Here is a 10899-nt window from a genome sequence, read left to right on the forward strand (position 1 = left end):
GTGTAACACAACCTGCGCCCTCTTGTGCTTAATGAAAGCCGTTGCCCACGCAGCATTTCTCATTGGAGCCCAGAAGTATTGAATCTGCTTTTTCGTCTTTTAAAAAGATTTATTGCTTCGCTTGATTTCTTTTTCTTTCTTTCTTTTTCTTTTTTCTTTCTTCTTCTTAAATTGTCATTAGTGTTTAATGCGGTCAGACTTGGCCAGAGTATTTTCTCACCTCTGTTCCCCAGTTGATTTATCTGCGTTCAGATTAAGGCCGTCTGTCGGTGGACGTAAATACCAGATTATAAGGGCAATTTTCAGAACTCACCGCGAGGTGGCACTGTTTACACGCGTGAATGTATACAATTTGGTGTTAAACGTACCCAAGCTACTTCTAGAACTTGAGCTAGACGTGTATGATGGGGAAATATGAGCATGGATAGGGGGGCCAGAAAATGTTGCTTTGGTCCACTCCACTCCCCTCGACGATGTAACCTGTGTTTTAGTTTATCTGTTTGTTTTGTTGCACACTTCTATGGCCCGCTCGTTTGCACTGACTGGATCACACCGTCCCAAGCTGTGCGACAGGGTTCTGTTTCTTGTTCAGGGCTGCTAGTCTATTTGTATTATACACCCTTGGCAGTAGTGGCCATTCCTGTGTTTGGTGAATTAGTATGCTTCTGGGCTGCTGGGTTTTGTTCTTAAGGATGCACGAGGGAGTGTGTGAACACGTGGTAGAAGTGACAGATCCTTGGCAGGTGAACCTGTGTCCCTGTCAGTTCGAGGATACCTTGCCGGCCTGCCGGGTGGTAGAGGGTTCTCTTCGTCACACATCACCTTTCAGAGTGACGTTGTCCCTCTTCTCCAGCATGCAGGACTTCCTGCTGGCCTGTCGTACACAAATAATCAGATGTGCTCAGCATCAAATTACATTCTATCTGGAGTGGAGGGTTTCTTGTTGTGTTGAGGCTTGGGTGACTGTGTTCTGCTCTTCCACGCTAAGAGGTCTCCTGCTGTCTGGTAGAAGTCAAAGATTCCTTCGTGGTAGTCAGAGTATTCTTGTTTTCAAAATACAGAGCTTGTATTCATAAGGGTGCACCCCCTTTCCCGTCTTCGCTCACATCGAAACATTCCATGACGTCCATACCCCAAAAGTTTGCTAATGGTGGTTCCGGTCAGTTGGTCTCAAGAAGTGTTTACTGGCGCGCTCTGGAGGCGGCTCTTGCTGGACCGGTGCAATGAACGGGGCAACCATGGAAGCTTTAGCCAAATGCAGTGAGAAGACCGAAGCCTGCAGGCGCCTAACCACCATCCTCGGTCCCTGTACCAACTGCCTGGCCTGAGAGGACGTAAGCCGTCAATACCCCTTCCTTCAGTCCAAGGGGAGGCTGCAGCCTCCCACATGCTGGCAGAGGCAGGCGGTGAATGTTGCACGTCTTTCTGCCAGGTCGACAAGTGAGCACCCGGACCCCTTGTTTGCAGGAATGTAGAGATGCAAAGAAAAAGGTGCGTGTTAGCAAGAAAGGTGAGAGTGGTTCATCTCCGCCTTGTGCTCCACGCCAGAAGCCTCTCTACACACCCCCTTGAAGCAAGCTCTGCGCGGGTTTTCAGCTTCGCCTGCTGGTGTGCTCTGCTGAGACGGGTCCGCCTCTGGCCTGAGAGGCCACATCACTTTAGTGTCGTTTATGCCTTCAGATGTTCCTTGATTCTGTTGTTCTTTTAGATGAATCCTCAGCCTCAGTTTCATAGAGGCCTTCGGGGTAGTGTTTTTAGAATTCCCCCCTCATTTTAGGCAGATGTTTACAGTTCTCTCTCTAGTTCAGCTGGGCGAGGTAATTTTGGGCTGTTTGCTGAAGTGTGAACCTCAAGAACGTCATAGAAAGGTTTGGTATTTGCCACGTGATATGAAGTCAGGGAGAGTTTAACAACCACTTAAACAATTTCTGCTTGTTTGAAGTTTGGTGCAGAATGTGGCTGGCTTTGCATGCTTCCTTGCCACGCGTAGATCGAAGTGATCACTGGCTCCTTTGAGGCTGTCCTCTGGGAGTGTTTCTAGGTTCTTGAATGTCTTCTGCAGTGCAAATGTGTTCTTTCTGCCCCTGGCCAATCACAAGTGATCTAAATGGACATCATTTTTTGGGGGGGTTGGCTGGTGAAAAGGACCCCCTCGCCTCTACGGTGTCTAGCTGTATTGAGGTGATCTCGCCTCTCCAACACTGAATTTGTTTCTCTGCTTGCTGCTTGCCTTAATAATATTGCTCTAAAATGGAGACAGACCTACAATTAAAGTACTCCAAGCGCAGATGCATTACTTTTTTATTGATTTTCTCTAAATGTATGCATCCTTTGGAGTTATGTGATATTAAAATAACAGCAAAGCCCTTTCTGTAATTTCAAATGCCCCAGCAGAACCTCTTGAAGAGCGGTGGACCCCCTTGCAGATGAGGGACCTGTGTTTCCCCCCACAGTATGAGCCATAATTGTGTAGGAGTAAGAAAGAGCCCTCCGCAGGAGAGAAGCTCTGAGTCCACGCCGAGTGGCCTTCTCTTCTCCCAGAGTCCTTTCTTATGACGCCCTGCAAGTTTCTCTGCTAGATGCACTGCAGAACCAGGCCCGTTGGAGTTAAAACTCCGGATTTGTAAAAGCTCAGAAATGGAATTTTAGTTCTGGTGGAACGGGGGCGGAATGGGATTGGCACAGTGGGGCTGCCCTGTAAGTGCCAAACTAGACTGGACCCAGGCTGAGAATCTGATTTTCTAGGGCTCTTTTCTGCAGCTCAGTTTACTTAAAGTAACAGCTCATGTACTAGGTGTATATGTGCTAGTGAATGGATTAATATTGGTTGTTTGAGCAAGTGCTTGCTTGTGAAAAAGGAACCACTGATCTTTAACAGGTTTTTTTTTTTTTTCCTCTTGCAGCTTCTGTCGGTGAACATTCCACCTGCCCCCACCCATCACCCGACGGTGATAGTTCCAGCCCCCGCTCTGTCCCTGCCTTCGCATCATGTCAACGTGGTCACCATGGGGCCTCCGTCTGTGATCAACACTGTGTCCACGTCCAGGCACAACCTGGACACCATCGTGCAGGTGAGCACCGGAAGTGCATGGGTGAGGTAAAGCTGTGGAGGAGACGGAGGCCGTTTTGGTGTGAAAACGTGAATAGGTTAGCAGTGTCTGATCAATTTGTGGGAGGACAGCGTTTTTAAAATCTTAGGACAAACTTAAATGTAGCCCCCCCCCCCCTGCTGAATTCCGATTGGGGCAACTCTTTGCAATGAATTATGTTCTTTGTTAATCATGGAATATGCCACTGTACTAAACTCTCTCGGGGGCCGCTGTACTCATCTCTCTCGGTGTTTAAACCGCAGCTGAACCAGTGATGCCACATTCAGAGACGTGCCACCTAGTCTCTGGTGCATTTCTAGAGATGCACACGTGTACTTGCCACAGAATGCCTCGCTTGAGGTGCACACGCCCGTCCCAGTGCAGAGCACTGGGCTCTGATTTCTGACTTGCCGTTGCACGCCAGCTCTGACGGCCAGCCCTCGCTCAGCACTTTGAGGCTCAGTTGGTGGTGTGCACAATTAAAGGCGTGCCCATTAGCCACTCGTCCACTGGGCTCCTCGCTTGAGATGGACACTGCTCTGCTGGCTTGCGCTTCACCACCTGGCTAGAGGTGCACATGGGGGGTGATTGCCACAGGGCACCTCTTCGTAAGTGTACATAGTTGTAGATGTTACCAGGTGCCACCAACCACTATAACACATTTGGACTAAATGTACATACAAAAGGAACATATTGTTCACACCCACACTACCAATTGTCCATCTCGAGCAACCAGAAGTCGAACTTGGCGGCGGAACGCTCGAGACGCAGGGCTGTAGGTACCCAGACTCCACTGCTCAGCCACACTATATCCATGGACAAGCAATATCTGACTGTTTAGATTTAATCAATCAAGTTTCTTGTAAAGCGCAGGTATAGTAACTTGGATATGTACTTGCTCAAAAATACGCATGCTTTCTACTAAGCACTGGGGTAGCAAGGAATATAGATCTGACCTCTTGTTGTTCCACCCCTTCATAAGGAGCCTTCCCAGGCTGTGCTCGCTACTCTGGTCTGCTAGATACAAGCAGCCATAGCAGCTCTGCGCATCTTCCCTCCACTCTCGGTGGCGGGCAGCAGGCCATGCTGCATCACATGACGAGGCTTTGGTTTCTGAACTCCTTGCAGAAGTGTAGCAGTCTGCTTTTGCCAGCCAGCTAGCACCACAGCGTGTACGTAACGTGGATGTTGTCATCTCTGCTTTGAGCCTTCAAGCTTGAACTGAAACGCCGTCTGCTGTGCTCACTACTACAGGGCACTGTCAAGAGCACACCTCTATAAGCTCACCTCGGCGTTGGTGCAAAGGCCTAAAACTGTGTGACATAGACCTCGGTGTTGCGAATACTTGTAAAGCGTGATTGCCCCAACACCGACATCCTGGCACAGTGAACCATCGCCAGATGTACACTAGAGGAAACTAGGGGGGGGATTTCTCAGGAGCACACGTCTCACCCAGTAACCAGTCTCTGGATTAACCACTAACTTTGGGTTCTGGAGTAGCATGCTGGGCGCCATAGCAGTTCAATGCTGCTTCGGGTTAGTAAGTGCTATATAAATCCAATAAACATACACCTCTTATCTCTGAGACATTGCTGTTAAATGCCCAGGTTAATTACTTGCTAGAGCAGCGTACACCACTCCGTCCCCCATCATCGGAGCTGTTGCATACGCCAAGAACCAGTGCCCTGTTCACGGGCGGAAGTAGGTGCCCGGAACCGCCCGTTGTAGTCGCACCGGCCATAACGTAGTGATCAAGTTTTCGTGGGTGGTGGATCAAGCTTTACCAATGTGCCTTGGGAACTGGTTAACTCATGGGAGCTTTCAAATCTGGACAATTACAACCTGATGGGGCAAACGGACCTGAAGAAAGTGCACCCCATTGATCTGTGAGGGCATCCAGGCCAGGAAGTGTGGCGACTCTGGAATTTACTTTTCTCAACAATCCTAAATAGTAACTTTGTTTACATAGTGCCTCATGCCTCACTTCCTTTCCCAAGCTCTGTTAATTAAATTCAGTACTATAAACCCATTCATACCCAGTGCATGATGAACCAATATTCAGATGTCTGCTGCGACTGAACTTTTGAGCCATCTAGAGGAACTTTTTCTGCTTGATGCTGCTTGGCGCAGGCAGATGAGGGTGACCAATCTGGCTCCTTGGTTGATTCCGTGTTAGTTTTCCACATTTGTTGAATGGTCCTGTTGTTAGAATGGCCCTGAAGGTAGCTTCCCCCTCAGTGACGCGTTGTAGCTCTGGTGACCGAATACTGGTGGTTTGGCTGCATGCCCCCAAGTTTGTTGACCCAGCACTGCATTGTAATTGGTAACGGTGTGATAAAAGGACCTTTTAGATGGCGTATTCTGCATGTCCCCTGGTTGTGTTCCCATAAATATTTTCAAAATACCAGGCTCTGAAACTAATTCAGTGTCTTAATCGCAGTGCGTGACACACGGCAGTTGCATTAGTGGCATTACCCAAACTCTTTAGTGTAGTGCTGGTTATCAAGAACATACAGTAACATAGGTTGTTTCTCATTGGATGCCGTTTGCTTTCAGTTTACATGCTGAGCTGCTGTGTACAGTAAAAAATGCTGATTATAAGCAAGGCCACTATACGACTGTGTGACATTTTTCGCATAATTATAGATTTGCTGCATTTGCCTCTAAATCTATTATCTGCTGCATTACTTCCAGATTTTACTAAAAAAAATATATAGTTTCTAGTTCAAACGGTTCAAAAGTTAATAAAAGTGCCACAACACATGTTGCTGCACAGTGGAAGGCCCTTTGCAAAGCTGGACTAATTGCCTTGCTGTAGCTCTATTGCTATATTTTGAATGTTATATTGGTACTAATTAGGTGCAAACAATTCCCACAGTGTTACTAAGTTTTAAAAGGATTAAATAATTTAGCAATACTATTACAAAATGAGCTGCATTATGCCGCATAATTTGCCTTTTCTTGGCGAATAATTTCTCAACCCTCCTGCATAATTTAGCCCTCTTCTGCCACATAATTCCAGTGGCCCTAATTATAGGTGAGAGAGCTGCTAGATCTTATTTCCTGTCAGTTTTCCTATCTTGGGCATGATGAGGGCAGAGGAGGGTGAAACCGCATTCTGCTTAGCTGACCTTGGAGAAGATCTTGAAGGTTATATGTCAGCACTTCCCTGTCAATCCGATCAGGACAAGTGGCACATCGGTGTATATGCTGGCCAGTAGCTAATGTTCAGCACAGTGCAAGAGCTTCCTGAGCAGAAGGTCAGTTGCACATTCTGCTTATTGGGGAGCATTTGACATGGAGGTGGCGTGGGGGGCCTACATATCTGGCTACATCGGTTTTTATTGGATTGGATAATATACGCCTTTCCTTTTGGATTAGATTGCTGAAGTTATATAGTGCTTATTTACCCCTATGTGGACCACTGAAGCCCATGCCTACACTGTGTAGAGTATGTGGTTGGAAAGATGTTGTCTCTGTTTTGATCCTTTGTGGGAAGTGTTTCCATGTCACCCGTGATGACCCAGAGGTGCATTTATGTTGTTCTGGGATGCAGCGCGTAGGTGTAAAGTGGTCCGATTGTACTGATATTAGGGACCTGCAGTGATGGAGTACTCCTCCGAATTATCCAGCAGTGTGTGACAGATCTCTACAGTTATTTCATGCATGTTAATTTGGAGATATCAGTGGTTTTTTTTTTTTTTTTTTTTTTGCTCTACATTAGTGTTGCTTTACAACCCTTTAAACAGATATCTTATTTGAAACTTAGAGGTATAAATTACTATTTGCTGTTCACCGCTGCATATGATGGTATTTTTATTGTGGGCCTTAAATGTGACATATGAAATTAAATAACTGTATATTGCTGCAGCCCTTCTTAACTTACCTGTATATCTAAAGCAGTTTACTGGCTGGGTTGTTCCACTCTGTGGGTTGTAAGCTGATTACTGCATTCAAGGGTACGACTGCCTTTCTGGGCTCTGTTGCAGGGATGTGGGGTGGTTCAGTTATCTAGGAAATACCCAGGTTAGGGCTCTCCCACTTATGGGAAGAACCTCCGAACATGACGCCGCCCTTCAAAAAGCTCGTAAAGTCTACTTTCTGGTCTTATGTCAATGGTGAATTAATTCATAGCTCATCGATTGACACATTGACTCACATTTTTGACTATAAAGGATAATCCTGAATTTGAACAATTCATGAATGAGATAGGACCACCACTAGCAAAAACGTTATAGCTGCAATTCAGATATGGGGTCCTACAGACTACCACAAATACTTGCAGGTGGGGGGGTAAAAATGACAGTGGTTTGTGTACCCTCTGCTCTCTAAAGGCAAAAGAAGATGATGTCCATCTATTGTTCTTTTGTCCAGTCTATACAAAATTTAGGGACCGTTGGATCAAACCCTTATGCAAAAACATGGGGGTTAGGTCTTACAAAGAGGCAGAACGTATAAAGTCAAATACCTCGCAACTGGTAGTGTTTTGTACAAGTAGGTTTTTATTCAACGTGTACCTCATTAGGAAACAGATTGGTTGTAAGTTGTAATGTACTGTTGTGGTCTGCAGCCTCCCTTAGCCCTGTATAGTTAGTATAAAATGCACTGATTCCTTCTTTTAACGTGTTTTTTTTAAAAAAAAGTTTTAAAATCTGGCTTTTTTAATTAATTTATAAAGTATGTTTTAGATTTTTAATGCAGTAATTGCACGATCGTTGATGTAGATTAATTGTTTGTTCGCCCCACTGTATGCATTAACTTGAATATTTGGTCTGTGGTATTTGTATACAATTGCTGGAAATGTCTTTTTATGTACTTCTTGCTTTTATGGCTATATTAGTCGAAATAAAGCTCAAACAAACAAATAACTATATATTGCTGCAGCCCTTCTTAACTTACCTGTATATCGAAAGCAGTTTACTGGCTGGGTTGTTCCACTCTGTGGGTTGTAAGCTGATTACTGCATTCAAGGGTACGACTGCCTTTCTGGGCTCTGTTGCAGGGATGTGGGGTGGTTCAGTTATCTAAGAAATACCCATATTTTCAAATGTCTTCCGAAGTGTATATCCTCTGGGTGCTTCTAGTACTTGCTGGTAGTGAGTTTCCAGAGCCTGGTGGCTTGTAATGAGAAAGTAATGCCGCCTACAGATTTCTTATGGTAAAGTGGGATAAGTGATTTAAGCCTGGAACATAGTGTTAGGTTTCCTTTTGTATTGCTTGAATTTGACTTGTAGGCTCTGGGGACAACGCAGAGGGCCTCGAACATTGTCCTTCTAGCTATAGGTAACCAGTGTAGCGATTACAGGACAGGAGTCATGTGTTCTCTTGGGTGAAAGACAATACTCCTTGCACTGGCATTTTGAATGTTGCATGTGATGATTGCGGGTGCACCAAGGTATAGTCTGTTGGCTTAGTCAAGCTTGTGGATTAAGAGTGGGAGGATGGGTCTGCAGTTTATGTTGGTATGGGAAGCTCCCACCGTTTAAGAAGAGTCGAGTCCTACCTAGTAGACTATACCGATCTTGGGAAAATAATTCTTGCTTTCTGCGGCCTTTCTTATCCATTGTGTACATTTGAAAGATGTTTCAAATCTTGTTCAGCGGAAGTGAGCATGTTACCATTGTTTTTACTCAGGCGATCCAGCACATAGAAGGAACACAGGAGAGCCAGCAGCTGGAGGAGGAGCAACGCCGGGCAGTCATCGTTAACCCTAGCTGGCCATGTTCGGAGAATGTTGCTGACACTGACACCGCCTCCGACACAGAGTGTGACGACAGCGATGCAGAACATAGCAAGGATGATGCATTTGGGGATGGCGAGCTCCCCTGACAGCAGGATGACGCACTGCGTGGGAGACCGTGGAGCTAGGGACGGGCGGAAACTCTCCTGCTCTCCACCCCTCACACATCTCATATGCCGAACATTTGAAAACAAAATCCGTAAGATTTTGGGTCTCTTTTATGACCTGACCAATACTGTAAGTCAAGGGAGAAAGTGCGCCAACCGGCGTTGCCTGCTGTGGGTGAAAACGCACAATAAGGGGAGGGACTTGCTGGAACTCCAGATGGTGACGAGCTGAATTTTTAAGGCTGCTTTCGTACAGTGTCCTACATGATGCTAACACTAGTACGGTGGCAGGAAAGCAAAGCTCGGAAAGTGGCATTTCCAAATAAAATAGGAACTATAAATTCCCCCAACATGTTATCCACCCTCCTCATCCCTACCTCTACCCCACTGTTGTCCTCTTAAGCACTTAAACCGTTCTTTGTGGGGTATTATGTAGGTTTGGAAAATGGCGTTTGGTGTCCTGTGGTCCTAACCTCCATCCGTTCCCGTCAACAACCCCCATCCTGCCCTCCCTGCCCATCATCTGTTCCACTCCCTCTGTTTGGTCCCTGGTCTGAAGTGTGCGCAGTGCCTGCCTTCGGCAAGCTCCCATTCACATCCACAATTTGTCTCTTGTTCTGTTTAATTTCTGTTTTTTTACGATTTTTCAAAGTCTGGTCTGTATTAAGGAGCTGTTATATTTTGTAAAGAAAGTGACAAACAAACAAAAAAATACCAGTGAGGCCTTGGTGCCTTTGTAAAGAAACAAAATAAAGTTTGTACTTTGTTTTTTAGAACTTCGCTGGTGTGCTATGAATTGATTTAGTGCAAGTTGCCTTTTTGGAGTGGCAGCCAGCTTCGAGATTTTAAAGTTGTTGGAGCTGTGTGGTTTACCAGTCGAGCAGTGCTCTTACCTTGAAGGGAAAAAGAGAGCGCACTGTCAAAGCCACTGCCAACTTGCTGCGGTAAGAGGCCCCTGCCAAACCATCATGCTCCGCCATTGGTTGGGAGCGCTTATGCCTGGTGTCCTTGATGGTCATTTGTGATAACTGCTGCCGATGGACAGACCATGGCCTCATCCAATGGGCAAAGTAAGTATCTGTTAAGCTTGGAGCAGCTGCCAATTTAGGCAAAGGAGTTGCAAGGTTCATCTTGATCTTCTCAAGAATACCTACATTTACCTTCTGTTGCTGCGGGTGTGCAGTATTCTTACTCGTATGGTCCTCTTAGAGTCACCGGTTTAGCCAACATGAAGCCCTCGTCTGCAGCCACTAAGACGGCGCCACGAGTTGAAGACTTGGTGTTGACGTCTACAGTTTCCTCCAAGTCTGCTTCGAATCCCGTCCAGGCCAGCTATCCCTGGATGACAGTAATGCTAGTTTATTGTGCATGAAGACACACATTTTGAAAAAACAAGTTATCGCTTTGTCTTATTGTACTCTAGAGGCATCTTCTGTTTGAATGCTCATTTGAAGAGCTCAGAGAGGGAATGTTTGGGCATTGCAGAATCTGCCCAAGTTGTCTCGCGTAGAGTAGAAGAAACCTTGTAGGCGACCTAGAACATCAAGTCTTAACCTTTCAGAATTCTGTTGCAAATCAGCCGTTTGCTTTTAACGCATGCTCTTTTTGTTGGCACGTTCCAATATTTCAATTAAGGCCACCAATCATCCATACTATATTCTCTTTGCTGTACTTGCACTGCTCCTACAAATCAAGCTAAGGATATCCACTTAATTTTTAGCCACCTCTTAACGTTTTCAGCTTTACATTTTGCTCTTTTATGTATATATTTTAGTAATCTGGGAATTTTTAATTTTCTGGACAGCCACGGATCCCCAGAACAGTTATTGTGGACCCCTGGTTAAGAACTGCTAAACCAGAACAAAGTTTTGTAGCATTAGTATGTGTGCTTTCTTGGTGTCCCTCGACCACACACCCCTGTCTCACTGGCCGATGAGTGTTCAACAGTTTGCATGCTGCTTGC

General features: G+C 45.7%; 1 protein-coding gene across 4 annotated transcripts in view; it reads left to right on the forward strand.

The window, feature by feature from the left end:
- Nucleotides 1-9712, forward strand: part of TFAP4 (transcription factor AP-4) — a 41444-nt gene extending 31732 nt beyond the window's left edge. For all 4 annotated transcript variants that reach the window (XM_085628460.1, XM_085628459.1, XM_085628456.1 and 1 more), the window contains 2 exons: nt 2904-3071; nt 8724-9712. In XM_085628460.1, coding sequence (XP_085484586.1) covers nt 2904-3071; nt 8724-8918 — 363 coding nt within the window. In that variant the 3' untranslated portion in view covers nt 8919-9712. The remainder of the gene's footprint in view (nt 1-2903; nt 3072-8723) is intronic.
- The last annotated feature ends 1187 nt before the right edge of the window (nt 9713-10899 follow it).

Source organism: Triturus cristatus, chromosome 10 (assembly GCF_964204655.1).
Source record: "Triturus cristatus chromosome 10, aTriCri1.1, whole genome shotgun sequence".
Lineage (NCBI taxonomy): Eukaryota > Metazoa > Chordata > Amphibia > Caudata > Salamandridae > Triturus > Triturus cristatus.